Source organism: Meleagris gallopavo, unplaced genomic scaffold, assembly GCF_000146605.3.
Source record: "Meleagris gallopavo isolate NT-WF06-2002-E0010 breed Aviagen turkey brand Nicholas breeding stock unplaced genomic scaffold, Turkey_5.1 ChrUn_random_7180001957856, whole genome shotgun sequence".
NCBI classification, from domain to species: Eukaryota; Metazoa; Chordata; class Aves; order Galliformes; family Phasianidae; genus Meleagris; species Meleagris gallopavo.
Genome location: NW_011217770.1, coordinates 95743 through 111412, shown reverse-complemented (window position 1 = coordinate 111412; position 15670 = coordinate 95743). Strand labels below are relative to the sequence as shown.

Here is a 15670-nt window from a genome sequence, read left to right as displayed (position 1 = left end):
AAATTATTGTATAGGGTAGGACTTTAAAGACAATGAATTGAGTGACCACAAAAAGAAAGGCAGAGAAAATAAATACTGATAATGAAAGAGAGAACTATGAAATGACATACAAGAATAATCTCTTCCAAACCATCTCAATTCAAGTTCACAATTTCACTTTAATACATCACCTTTGCAAAAGCTCCACCATTAGCTACTGGTGTGCAGCTGAATCACACTCTGAACTGTGAACACTAAGTAAGCAGAACATAAACTTCTCAGCCCATTTTCCCCGGAAGTGTTATTTACATTTACAATAGCTAGGAATTTCTCATTAAGCTGCCTCTGTTTGCTAATGTTAAACAGTTAAATGCCAGTCCCAGATGAACTGCTAGATAGTTGTTTAACCATATGTTTTCTTGCTTTTTTGTTTGCATCCTGCTGAATCCAAAGTCCTTTACTGAGAAGCATACATGTGTTTCTCTCTATGAGTAAAACATACAGTCACACATAATATGCCATTTATAATGGTACACATTGCTGCACTTCATTCACACTTTCCATCCAAACATACTCATAAAAATAATTAAATAGCCAATTACAAACATGCAATATTAACCTACATGTGCTAGAATTTTACTCTGAAAATTTTTGACATTTTTCTTTAGCTTGAAATACCTATCATCTCCAGAACATATTGCCCAATGTATAACACCTTGTACTACTGTTTGTTTGTTTTTAAAGTATAGTGTATTTTTTGAAAGATAAAAACAGATTATACAACCTGTGCTTGGCTGAAGAAATGAAAAGCTATGGGTATTCCTCCAGATGATGATGATGAATCTGAAATTACATGTTTTCTTTCATGACTCCAAATGTTTGTCGGATGTCATCTCTCCTTATAATCTTTTTTTTTTTTTTCTCCCCTTTTTTCCATTATGATAATACACCATGTAAATTGTTTAGTAGGAGAGAAAAATAATGTCACCGCTATTCCTACTGGTAAGTAACAACTATTCTTTACTGCTGGGAGAAATTCAAACAAGATGAACCTGGGTGCATAAAACGTGTCCTCAATTATGCAAAGTCAGCTGTGGGAGCTTTCCCTCCCCAAACTCTTCTAGTGGCAGGAATCTTGTCTGTTACTTCTAAGAAAACTAAAAGCTATCTCAACAACAACAACAACAACAACAACAACAAAGCACATCAAGAATCTTCAGTAATTTTTTTTTAAACATGTTCTTCAGCTACATACATGATCCTCATGTCTTAACCACAATCATAAAACAAGTGAAGAAAATCTCAAGTCATTTATTTTGGAACAGTTTCAGCATTTCAGATCTAGTTGCCTCCATTCTGGTACATCAGGAAGCAAAAATAAAACATTAGAAGCAATCATAAATGAATGGTAACATTATTCATTTAGGATCTAACAGCCAAGTATGGAAGGATTCACCCCAAATTCTCTATATCCTTACCTAACAAAGTGTAAATGGCTTTTTTCTAGAGCGACTCATCTTGTAACAATGAAACATTCAAGTGTAATGTAAGACAGAAAAAGGAAATCCTTCCAAAAAGTTTTCTTAAACTGTCTATAGCACACAATTACATAGATTTATTTTTGTCATTCTCCAGTCCATTCTCTTAACAAAAACTTGGTTTGAATCACTAAACCAACAGCAGACTCCACACCATGCAATTAACTCATACATATGAATATCCTGAGGAGCTCAGAAAAATCAGTAATAAAGTGTTCTTGATTTCTTTTGCTATCATGTACTTTGTTCATATTTAATCACAGCAATTATTTCTATTGTACCTAACCCTATAATTTTATATTATACAGGATGATAGTTATTTGAGCTAAAACAATTGCTCACAATGATTTCTGCGTTTATTCTTATTGTGATTACTGTCATTTCAGCTCTCTCACTGCAAGAGCAAAGCACTCAAAGTTACTCAGGCACAGACCATTTAATAGCTAAGCCATATTTTTCCTTGGGATTCAACCATCAAAAATGAAAATAATGTTATCGTATCCCTCTCATACTTGTCAATAAAAATTATAATAGAGCCATGAAAAAGCTACTATATTCCTTATATCTCTTTGAAGTATCAGAAATATTTATTTATTGCCAAAGAACGGCTTTTAAAGTTACCATTAGTAAGAAACTTAACATCACAGAGCTCAAACTGGGCTGAAATCAGAGAACAGTTCCTCTTTATCTACTGCCTCTCACTCTATTACATCCTTCTCAAAAAAGACTTATTCATGCTCTACGACTGAGTTAGATATCTACACTTAACACAACACAGGATCTCTTTGTCACTAAAAACATTAGGCTACATGTAATCCTAATAGTGCTCATAAGAATGAGAAGACTTGATTATCTTTAAGGTCTTTTCCCACCTGAGCAATTCTGTGATTCTATGTGATCCTCGTCTTGTGAGTTTAAGCTAGGTCTTAATTCACTAGAGATTAAGTGTTGCACACATGTTTTAGATGATACAGATGCTGGTCCTGAGAACTTACACGCCAAAAAAACAATGAAAATACTTCACAGGAAAGTGGGGAGATCCCACAAGTTCAGAGCAGTTTCAGATGCAGCTGATGCCAATGAAGTCTGTGAAGAGTGGCTGATGACATACCAGAAGGCTGTGCAGCCATTCAGTGAGACCTGGACAAACTAGTGTGTTGGGTGGAGGAGCGTGATGAGCTGCAATAAGAGCAAGTAGAGTCCTGCACCTGCAGAGGAACAGTTGTATGCATGAGTACAGGTTAGGGGCTGACTTGCTGGAAATGAGCTCATGAAAATGACCTGAGTGTCCTCAGCAACAAGAGGTTGACATGCTGCCTCATTCCCTTTTGGCCAAGAAGACTAAAGGGATCTTGGGTTGCATTAAAAAGAGCATGGCCGGTAGTTCAAGGGAGATTATCATCTTCCTCTGCTATGCCCTGGTGAGGCCACTGGAGTGTTGTGCTCAGTTCTGAGCTCTGCATTTCAAAAAAGACATGGATCTCCTAGAGAGTCCAGCAGAGGGTCACAAAGGTGACTAGGGGCCTGGATCACCTTGTGTACAAGAAAAGGAAAGGGCTGTGGAGTCTTCTTCTCTGGAGATATTTAAGACCCAGCTGGACGCTCTCCTGTGTGATCTATTGCAGGTAACATGCTTAAGCAGGGGGTTGGATTTCACAATCTCCAGAGGTCCCCCCCAACCCCAACAATTCTGTGATAATTCTGTGACTGCATGAGTATGAATGGAAATCAAAGGTATCTGTGATAAATAGAGGTATGGATGTAGAGTTTGTCTGTACAGGCAACAGAAATGAAATGTTTAACCAAATCTGCTTATCAGAAAAACCATGGAACTCTGGCACAGTGGCTTTTTATTACTTAATGGAAGCTAAAGGGAACAGCTATAGCTGTAAGACATGCAAGCAAGCAGTACATTATTTTATCCATACTCTAAGGCATGGATTATTAAATGAGTCATAAACAAAAGGAACAAAATAACAAATATTTTTAAAACCCAATAGTTCTGCTCTTTCCTGGTATCTCATACATTTGAGCTGTAAAGGCAGACCTTCATGCAAGAATTTCATTCTAAAATGTATTAGCAGATATCAGGGAAGACATCTCTAATTTACAACATTTTCCTGGGGGCAACATAAATGGAACATCTGGCAGGAGAAAACAGACTTGACATGAATCTTGAGCACAACAATACAACAGAGAGACAATCAGACTAAATTAGAGTTATCATTAAGTCCAACTGATAGGATGAAATTCCTAGAAAACTGTAAAACATCTGAACTCAGCAGTAAATCTTTTTGACCCTTTAAGTAACCATACCTGATACTGTTAAGTAAATTTCAACAATAGATGGTCAGTGAGAATTATTTATGCCACTGATTCATTAAAAAACATTTGTAACTGGCATTATTTGATAATATATGTGCAATACAACATGTAGAAGAAAATGGTTTATTCTCAGCAAAGAACGTGGTGAGTTACATGGACAATTCTCACCAATGTTTAAGGGAGATGTGAACTCAGTATTCCTGACACACACACTGCTATGAGTTAGCAATACAATCTCATTGCTGGCCTACTACTAATAAACTACCTAAGTGGGCCTGGAACCAATGATCTTGCTTTACTTTCCTGGGAGCCACAGCAGCTACTCAAATGAACATGAGGTTAATACTACAACCAAAAGTGATAATATGGTCATAAACATAAAAGAACATTATTAAAATGGAGAAATTATTGCAATGTATTGAAAATTGTTTCTGGTTTGCAGACGTGAAAGAGACTTTGTGAGTATTGGGAAAGATTCCCTTACAGTCTGCATAAAAAAAGATCCTCTTAAACAAGGATAGAAAATTGCCTCCTACACTCAAGTCTGTTTACATTACCAAAGAAGGTTGTGGCAAGGTGAGGGTCACCTCTCTTCCCAGGTAACAATGATAGGATGAGAGAAAATGGCCTCTGAATGTGCCAAGGGAGGTTCAGATGCAGTATTAGAAAGAATTTTTTTTATCAGAAAAGTGGTCAGACCCTTTATAAGAGGCTGCCCTGTCACCATCCCAGGATGTGCCCCTAAGCCTAGCAGACAAAAGGTCAACAGGCACAGGGACTAAAAGTTGAAGCTAGAGGAGTGTAACACAAAAGCAAGTTTTTTAAAAAAAACAACAGAACATTAATGGTAAAATAAGACACTAGAGTTATTTTGATGGAGGTCAATACAACCAAGAATTCAAGCTCTTTTCCTAGCTTCAAAAGAGACACAACCAGTTGTAAAGGATGTTGGCTTCTTCTATCAATAATACCAAAAAGAGCTATAAAGATACAAAGCCTTTCCTGAAAGACTTATTGACTCATTGAAACATGCACAAGCCCCAGAACATGAAGGGCCGTGGTCCCTTTTTCTCTACTGAGCAACAGCTAGCATTGCCAAACAATCCCCAATTACTAATGCTACCACGTCAGGCTGCTCTGACCCAGGAGGCAGGCTGTTTATCACAGTTGACTCAGCACAAACCTGAGCACAAATTAGATCAAAGATATATCCAGCTCAACAGAGCCACAAAATTGAATTATTTTAGTTTTCATTCCTGACACTTTAACCTCTCCTTAACCTCAGTTAACTCCACTGCAATTTCGATCTAGCCCAGCAAATATTATTTCAGATTTATTTAAAAAAAAAAAAACACCATACAGACAGCATTTTAATTTAAGCAATAATATCCAAAATGATTATACAGTTTTCCTAATAGTGACAAATTAGAATACATAGTCGTGCAATCAAAACTCATTCAATTCTCTGAGCAGCACATCAAGTCTAGTAGACATTTTTACACAATATCCAACTTCAAGGTGACAATTAAGAAGTAAGATCAGAATTTTAAAACAAATCTCAAATAGAGTTAGCATGTATCACTTTACACTTAATTGAACAGTGCATTCCCTTTGCCAGGCCTGTATTTCTAAGCACCAAATGTTAAAATTAAACTGTTACAATATTCTCAGTGGTGCACTTGCCGCATTTTGCCTCCATATTTTAATAAGAAATACGTTCTGTAACTATCAAATAGGGATAATTAAAGGAAACAAACCACGTAATTGCAGCTCTCTTAGCTAAACCACTTAGACTTCATATCTGTAATATATTCTGTCAAGTTGATTACATGACACATAATAATAATAATGGCTCATTCTGCTTTTAAGCTAATAATCCTCTAGCTCACTGTCTGATACTAGAGATGAATTACGACATATAATTAAAATACAGACAAGCATAAGATACAGGCAAAGGCATATGAATAAAGATGAAAAAAAACAACCAAAACAGGAAGCTTACAAACAACAGGGTTCCAGGTACTAGATGAAGAGTGGGTTAACACCAGAAGAGTGAAAAAAGCACCAGCTTATGGAAGATCAAAGTGAACTATGCAGAACAACAAAAGTGGAGCATCTGGACTAAGTCCTGCAAAGATAAAGGGATCTAGAGGAAGCTATAAAGAAAGAAACATGACAAGACGACAGGATTTCTGCTAGCCTACAGCATGAGAAGCAGCACTAGGATTTAGGGATGAGAGAAGGAGAGCTGTCAGTGTGAGGTCATGATACAAAAAAATGGATTTATTCCTATCAACAATCTGTTGGAACAATCAGACATTTTGTGATACATCTATAATAAACAAGGGTCTGACAGTTTCCAATGGGAGGACAGGACTTACCACAATGCATATGACATGGTTTATACGTGCTAGTTATGCTACTGCAGAGCATGGCTTTCATTCCGCATACGGTTATATAATATATTTTAATATTTATATATGTATACATACACTATTTTATGTGTGTATATATATACACGTATATATCCTAAGTTGTGGAAGTTGAAGAGCAACCAAAAAGCTAATGAATAGCTCTGTATATCTAGCCAATGTTCCTGACCTGTCATACTCACAGAAGTTTTAAAATGGCAAAAAAGATACATGGAGATCCTATTCCTTGGTGATGAACTGTCAACTTCAGTTGACAATATTTCTCTGGCAATGCGGTACAAACTCTATTTCTAGAGATACCATGAATCAGAATACAGTATGATCAATCAGATAAATACAACTTATCCTACTCTCCTTCCCTCAGCAAGCATGAGCAACACTTTGAAGCAAAATTTGCCATGCTAAATTTATGGTGAAATACACCTGTTGAATGTTTGCTGTATGTATGTTAAACACACGCAGTTAGACTCTGAATCTATCACATGTAAGTAGATCCAACCAAATTTTTAGGATGTTACATAGTCTATAGAGCACAAGTGCACACTGCTTGAAAATCAGGGAATTATTTTCCATATTCTTCATTAACAATTTGAATTAAAATTCTGTATTGGAGTTGTTGAAGTAATTTTAAAAAACGTGTTATTTAATGAACATAAACCATTTCATACATTGTTAAAGATATTTTTCCTGAGATGTTTCTGTAAAAAAGAAGTTTCTCATTAATTTACTTGATACTGTAATTTGTCTATTTTAGAGAAATACTTGCGTAGGAGAAATTATTAGAAGTTTTGGTTGCTGGGAGTCTAATAATATGAGTTAAAATGCTAACAACACCTCTCAACATACTTCCAAAGAACAAAGCATTGTCATTCATAGAATCATAGAATATCCCAAGTTGGAAGAGACCCATTATGATCACTGAATCCAACTCCCGGCTCCACAGAGGTCAAGCCAAAATCCAAGCCCAATGTCTTGGAAGAATTCCAGCAGCTCAAGGCTATGCCCACTGCACTGGGAGCTTGTTTCATGCCTCACTGTCATCTGGTGAGGAACCTCATGTATTTCTATCTTTTCCCTCCAAATTACCTTCCTAAATTTCTCTTCCTACTGCCCCTTCCAACAGCTATTATAGCAGTCCAGAGTTAAGTATTCAGGCTAAACAGTTAATGCTGAACAAAATGCACAATATCTCATCCCACTGTTTTTAATGCAGTGGAAACACCTGGCTCTTCAGTCTGTCCGTAAGAAACATTTTAAGGAAAAATTGTATTAATGCAATCATTATTCAAACCAGCCTTCTTTCAGACAAGTCTGAAGTTAGCCTAACTCTGAGCACAGTGTTGGACTAGAGCGATTCTCAAGGGCTCCTTCCAACCCTAATTTCATCTGCTATTCTGTGATTTCAAAAGCAACTTACCAGGGGCGCACAATGAAGGAACAATTGTATGCACTTAATTCCTTAGGAAACCTGACTTCATACTAACTAGTCTTCAGCAGTGGAAATTACATTTCAAACTAATCAGTTCACGTCTGCAGCTAAACCTTCTAATTTGACACGTTTTCCTTGAAAACACCTAATTCTTTTTTATTGAATGGTTTTACAGAGTAAAGGCACAAGATAAAATAAAAATAGGTCATTAGAGGTGAGATAAGGGCTTCTGTTGAAAGTAACAGTTTAGCAGTTCATCCGTCATGGATTCTTCTTTGCAACACAAAACAAAAGTTAGATTTAGTGCACCCTTCTACTTCTCCCTCATTTTTAGAAGCTGCTAATACTGAGGAATATAGTATATGATACTTTAAATTGAATGCAAATGGTAGAAAGTCTTTTTAATCATTACTGCAAACCATTCACATTCATAAGATTGGAATGTTCAGAATTCAAGAAAAAAAAAGAAAGATGCTAAATGGAAATAGCTGTTTTATGAAGATTATTTAAATATTGATTCTTACACTAAAAGACTGGTTATCCTTTCAAAACATAAGCACAAAGATTTGCAGATCTACATATGCAGCTTTCTGCAATCTTTTACTTGCCACACGTCATGTTACTGTGACTGTCTTAGCTGGTTTTCAAGTTCCACAAAATCATGAAATCAAACAAAACAAAAAATCCACCAAGCATCCAACATTATATTAAGAAAGGTTTCCTCTCCTATCATTGGAAAAGTTGAATTTCCCTCTTTACAGCCTGTCAAACTGATACACAGGAAGTGTATCACTTCTAGGAAGCCATTACCCAATATGCAGAAGAAACTCAATGGCACAAACAAAACTCTCAAAACATGTTTTAAATTAAATGTATCCCATTTGCTTTCTTAATGGATAATATTAACAAATATTCCACATCATCATGGCAATCACAGTATAATTTCTCTTACGTTCAGAGCATAGCATTATAATCAGAGATTTATCTTCTTTATTCAGAAAGAGCATACCAGTTCATCTATTAACTGCACTGCAGTGGTATAATGATGCACATGTGCACCATGCAGCTGAAAAAGACCAGAGACCACTGAAATAATTCAAGAAAAATAACAGGTACAGCTGTTTAACCCAGCTCTCATTCTAAACAAGTATTGGATAACATGCAATAAATTATATTTATTTTATATGGAATTTTTATTTATTCACTTGAAATGAATTATTTTTCTTTAAAAACATTATATATATACTGATTCGGAATAGGTTCTTCAAAGTCAGCTTCTTCATATAAGTACGTTTTCCTTGTCCTTGAAAGCCTTTAATTTATGAATTACCTGCCTGGACAGAGTCTGCTGGATTTATAACATACTGGCGGAATGCAAGAATGCATAATAAATTTCTGTATTCTACTTAACTTTACTCAGGCTAATTACATAATTGTTTCCATTAGTAATACGCTTCAAATGAAATAAAAATGAATACAAAAATACCAACAAGCAATTAAAAGTTAAATTACTGTGTAACACACATGGTGTTCCAGATAATGAGAAGCCCTACTTGACAATCTGGTAGTTGTGGTAGTCCAGGATAATTGATTGTGAATGTCAAGAGTCTCATAATGTCCAAGAACTATAAGCAAAATGGTAATTTGTGCAATTTGTTTACTTGCTTCATATCACTCATTTACAAAACATGCATTATAAGGTACTTGAGGAAAAACAAAGCACAGAAAATCAATCTCTGTCCTGAAAGCTAACCAAGTTAATTTGAGTCAAACTAAAAACGCCAATTTGCCATCGTGCATTTCAGTCTTTGTGAGAAATGCTCTGTATAAACAATTACACATCCACACTACTTGTCCTATATTAAGTAATTTTGTTTCTGTAACTTAAGATTCATTATATCTATCAAACTAGAATACAGAAATTTAGTAGATCATCACGCTGCAAATAAGAGAATATTTGCTAAGAGAATTCTAAAATTCACTTACTCCAGGGAAATAAAATGAAACCACACATACTGTCCTACCTTCGTATCACAAATTGCCTCTTCCCCTTCCCTTTCTTTCCATGAGACACAGTGAAACAACACATTCCCTATGGCTAGTGATTCCAATGTTTCCAATTACTGAACATACAGATAGCAACTTTAGCAGGTCATACACTTCATGTGATTCAGTTGGAGGACAAAGATTACAAAAGTTAAAAAAAGAAAAAAACTAAAGATTATTGCTAGTCTTACTGTGAGTCCTCACTGCTGCCCTAATATAGAAAATTCCTCTACACCTGTCTTTAATATTAAACAGAGCTTTCCAGCACAAATATTTCTGACATGCTTTTCATTTAAGTACACTTCCGAAGTCTCTCTGAAATACCAAAAACCTTGGCAAAAACCTGCCAAGATGGTACACAGCCTAAGGCATCTCAAACTGAATGCGGAATCAAAGCACTCAGTATTACCAAATAGCACAAAGGTCAGATAAGGCAAACAAATTAACTAATTAATACTAATTAACAGCTCCATTCCAAAATATACAGAAGAACATCGTTCAGCACTCTCTAGTGCTGCAGGCACCCAGTCAGCAAGTGGTCTATGCTCAGCTGTTTCGTCAAAACTGCCCTCTGATGCAATGGTATCAGTAGGTATGTTCAGCTGAAGCACTGTGGAATACATAAAACTTCAAAAGGAGCCTGTTGCAATTTTCAAATGGATAATTAAGAAGGGATGGCCTGATACTGTAGGGTTATTTGGTTAAGAAGACTTTGTTCTACCAGACAAACGCACTGCTAATGAGCTACCAGTTTGCAGGGCAACTGTATTCTGATTCTGTGTAATTTTTACTGAAGAAATATAGCCTTCATAACCTTACCAGAAAAGCCCATGAGAAATGAAAAAATGATTTAATTCCGAAGAAAAATAATTTAATAATGAGGGAGGCCTCATTGCGGCCTTCCAGTACTTGAAGGGAGCGTATAAACAGGCTGTTTACGAGGATGGATAGTGATAGGACAAGGGGGAATGGTTTTAAGCTGAAGTTTAGATTAGATATTAGGAGGGAGTTTTTCACACAGAGGGTGGTGACACACTGGAACAGGTTGCCCAAGAAGGCTGTGGATGCCCCATCCCTGGAGGCATTCAAGGCCAGGCTGGATGTGGCTCTGGGCAGCCTGCTCTGGTGGTTGGTGACCCTGCACATAGCAGGGGGGTTGAAACTAGGTGAGCACTGTGGGCCTTCTCAACCCAGGCCATTCTATGATTCTATGATAATTTATATTTTGCAGTGTTGCAGAACAGTGTCAGTCAGTAATCACTGCAAGTCAAAACGCAATACACCCCAACATCTGCTGAGTCAAACAATATGCAACATATTTAAATACAATTTGGGGTCTTGTCTGATCAGTGATTCCAACCTGCTCTTTTCTGAAGAAATGCCAAAGAAATGCCAGAGCCAGAATGGCCAGAATGAGGAAGAGATAGAAACTGCATGCCAGAGTTGGATGGAGAGAAAAGTATGATATCTGTATCTCTGTTGAATCACATATGATAAAACTACACTCTAAAGATAATCCTGTCCTTCCCTCTGTCTCCTAAACTGCAGGATACAGTTCATCTGGTTCCATAAAGGTATAAAGGCCTGGGGGTCACAGTGCACATCAGGTTTAGGAACATTCCAGGAGGGGAGGGGAGGGGAGGAAAAATACAGAAGAAAGAAAAAACATTAAGGATGCTTTTAGGCCAAATCAGTTCACTGAGACATTACGCAGTGCGATCCTATGAGCAGTTGTGCCAGCATGGCAACAGCACTGCAGATGGCTATACTGAGTATAGGTATCAGCAGGAAGAAATCCACACACTGCACTTGCAGTTAAGGAAATTACTTGTCAATCAGCAGTCTCGTGTATTGTCCTATCAATTTAGAAGTTCACTCCTGTGAGCAAAAAAGATATTTCATGTTACTGCTTCATTATATTTATAAACATGCAAATGGAAAATACAAAATGGAATAGAAAACAAAAGTAGGCATGATTACTTTTAAAATTATTGCTAGGTATGGAAGACAGAATTGAGCTGCCTGCAACTGTGAGCTTAACAGTCAGCTTTGTTTCTCCGTCATTCCGAGAAAGATTCACCATAACAAATGTTGACACATTTCTCACCCACATTCCTTCTATAGATCAAAGAAAGAAAGAAGCATTTCTTTGGCCCCATCCAGCTCTTCCAGGAGTGAGTACATAAAATAGATTAACAGTGCCCTCCCTTGCTTATAAGGAGTCTTGCTAGAATGGTTACTCCAGCTGCAAAGGCCCTGGCACAGGCTGCCCATAGAAGCTATGGTCCCTTCCATCCCTGGAGGTGCCCAAGGCCAGGTTGGATGGGGCCTTTGGCAGCCTGGTCTGGTGGGGTGAACCAGCTCATGGCAGGGAGTTGGAACTGAATGGTCTTTGACATCCCTGCTAGCCTAAACCACACTATGATTCTGCGTTAAAACAGATCTATTTGCATCTCAGCTATCAGTCAGCTAAAACTTTCAGAGCACAGACTGCCACTTAGTGTTACCTTGCGAACAGCTTTATGGATCTTCAACTTGCACTTAACACTGCTTCTGTAGCATAAGTAACTAAAAATGTTTGAACTATACAGATCTTAAATCTCCCCATTTTACCTATGGTGCACCTACTCTAAGTATTTTTTTTGGCACAATGTGTTAAACAATGTAACAGATATGGAAAATACCATGTTCTCCTGTATCTAATTGTTCAGCAGCAAGTAGAGTTAAAATTGGGAAATATTTAGACAAGCACAAATGATAAACTGAACTGAATAATGAATTTATTCTCTTGGTAAAATTACACAGCAAGCTCAGGCTAATTTTTATTTATTTATTTTTTTTTAACAGAAAGCAGCTCACTAATAGCTCAGTTCACGCTCAGTTGGATCAGCGATTCAAATTTGTTTTATTTCAATCTAGCAATCAAAACAGCTGACGATTCTACTAATAACTCATCATCCATATTCAAATGTGTTATTTCTTCATTTTAACAGGAGCACCATGGCTTAGAGAACATAGCCCTGAAAAATGTGACTTTATTTCTTGTGCAGATAACAGATACTATTACTTCTCAGCTCTAGCTTTCTCCACTCATGACATCATTTGCTGATGCTCTTCAGCAGCTCTTCTCAATTCACAAAACAATTATTTCATTACTATCTTGTAAGTAATAAATCAAAAGTAACTTAGTCTTTAAAAGCTAAGTACTGCTTAGATTGTTCTTCTCTATTTTATTCCTTTCTCAATAATTCATTTCTTTGTAATTCTTCCAACACCTCCAGCAAGCAGTTTCATCTTTAGTACCCTTCTGGCAGGAAACAAAAGATTAAGACTTGGCTAGACAGTAGATAATAAATTTACATTCATTAAAAATCTCACATTCTTGCTCTATCCTAAAATTTATTTATCACAATTTCCACTGAGACATATCAACAGAAGTGAGTATGCTTGATGTTACTTAGCATCAATATTGAGTCATGCTTGAGCAGATGATCTCTAGATCTTCTCTCAATCACAGAGCGCTTAGCATATTCTGAAGGTACTCACAGAAGGGAAAGGACTAGTTAGTCTCAACAAAACCTCTCCCTACCTTCTTACAGAATTACTATGATCTTAGAATCAGGTAAGCACAGAAGATTGAAATACTTTCATGACATAACTGCATTTCATTTCAAGCTATTCACTAAACAGGATTCATTTGGGTAGAACATTTTTGTCCTATTCTCTCTGTCAAAAGGTAGAAATTTCTTCAGTTCTAAAGACATTAACAGAATTACAGAGCTATTAAAAATTCAGCCTGGATACTCCAGATTCTTCAGAAATAAACTAGAAGGCTTTACACTCATATGGTCAGTCCCAGTGTGCAGTAACAGCAGCCCCATCATATAAGAAATTCAGTTGAACCACAGCAAGGTTTGGCCACGAAGCCCAACTATAATCCAAGCTGATACAGCACGCACAGATCCAAACTATTTTTGTGATGCATTTGAAGAGGTGAAATCACCAAGAGAACTTTCATATTATAAAAATTCCACCCCAACAAATATTTCAAAGTACTGAAGAGATAACTTCAAATACCAGGAGCACTAACTAAAATCTGTGAGAAAAATAAATGAAAAACGTTTACGCTTCAAATAAAATTACAAATGCAGCAGCAACAGCATCTACTGAAACTACAAGGATGTATCTGTATAACCTGGGTATGATCAGACAGATTTTTTTGTTTTTCTTATAATCATACAAGAGGTCTTTCTGAATCATCCAGGATGAGCTGAGCTGATTCACCAAAGGATAGCAGCCAGCAAAGCTCCACTCAGGGCTGCAGAGCAGGCAGCTGCTGAAGATCTTCTGGCACTGCCTGGAGGCTTCTTGTACTCATAACCTTCCAGCCTCAGCCTGAGGGCAATCCACACATCACTGTGCCTCCATACTTCTCTGTGCTTTCCAGATCCTGATCCTCATCCCACTACCTCTTTTTCTATCTGTTCACAGTTTCTTACTTCACCCCACCACAGTGATGTCCAGCCCAGCTTTCATTTGTACTTCTGCCCTCGTATCCACAGCATCAAATCCCGCCTGCCTCCAGCAGCTAATACAAAAGACCAAACTAAGTTTGCAGCTCTGCTCTAGACTTTGACTTGAAGTCTACTTCATCCCTCCAGTTCCAGCCAGTGCACAAGTACTCATCCAAGTTTGTAAATTACCATTACTATTACTTAGTATTACCATTTATGAAGTACAGCAAGATCCTTCAACTTGCAACAATTTTCACGGTGCAGGAAGAGATGCGCATTTCTTGCAAATGAAATCGAGAAGCATTCAGTATCAGATGAAGTGGAAATCTACCTCTCCTCTCGTTTTTATTTCAAAAGTATATAACTTGCATTTCTACCCAAACAATCATTTGCACTGTGTTCTCATTCAAAAAACACAAATAGGGGATTATAACTAAAGGAAAATCATGTTCTTGACAGCCTAGCACTCTCCCAGCAAAAATACCCCTTAGTTTTTTCCTCTTACCTTGAATGATACTGTCCAAGTATTGAAAATGCTGCTAGGAACAGATCTGATATTTCAGATAGCTACAGCAATCACTGTTTATAAATCTATTTGTAATTAATTTCCCTTCTGATATGGTAAAAATAATAACCTTTTAAACAACTTTTAATTACCAATTTTGTCTAGAAAGGGAGTCGAGGTGATCTCACTGCTCCTCAGGACCTGCTCCGTTCACAGAGTGAGCTACACCAGAGTGACCTACAGCCAACCTGCAGTCAGGTGCATTCCTCTCCTTGGGCCAAGCACAAAGGTTTGGCTCAGATGAGTGACATTAGGGGTGAAGAGTATTTTCCATAGCCTGCTTTGGATAAGGTGCCTTTTGTGAAACACTAGCAGAGGAAGCAGAACACGCAATTTAGAAACAAAAAGCAAGTCTGTGACAATCTTCTTGTAGTACAAGGTGTCAAAAAGTGAACAACTAAACAATGAAAAACAACAACCAGGGTACATGGCTTTTCACATTTACATTGCTTCTCCAGTCAATTGTTGACCTCCCTTCTAACAAACCTTTCCAGACCAAAGAGAACAACTCCAGAGTATGCTTTCTTCTAGCAAGTTTTATGATATACTGCAGTAATAAAATCATGACCACATAGATTCTTGAGAAATGAAAAAAAAATTAGGAATAATGAAAGTGATTTTTCATATAATCTCTTAACATGTTATTAGCAACATGGCTAGTATCTTTCTAAATAGAAAACTTCCTTAAGCAGGCAGAGTCCTTTTCATCGGTGTGTGACCTCTGAACAGTCCAGACATTACAATATATTTTGTATCAGTGACAAAAATATTTCTTTTTTAAAATTCAATTTCAAAGTTTTCAGTATTTTTTTTTTTTATTTTTTAATATAGAAGTCTACTTT

The 15670-nt window shown here is 36.9% G+C and overlaps 1 protein-coding gene across 2 annotated transcripts in view; it reads right to left on the bottom strand.

Moving 5' to 3' along the window:
* Positions 1-906: 906 nt before the first annotated feature.
* SLC36A4 (solute carrier family 36 member 4) overlaps positions 907-15670 on the bottom strand; it is a 61417-nt gene continuing 46653 nt past the window's right edge. The window contains exon 11 of one of the 2 annotated variants that reach the window (XM_010728438.3): positions 907-2725. In XM_010728438.3, the coding sequence (XP_010726740.2) occupies positions 2667-2725 (59 nt within the window). In that variant the 3' untranslated portion in view covers positions 907-2666. The other variant, XM_010728439.3, reaches the window with a different exon arrangement.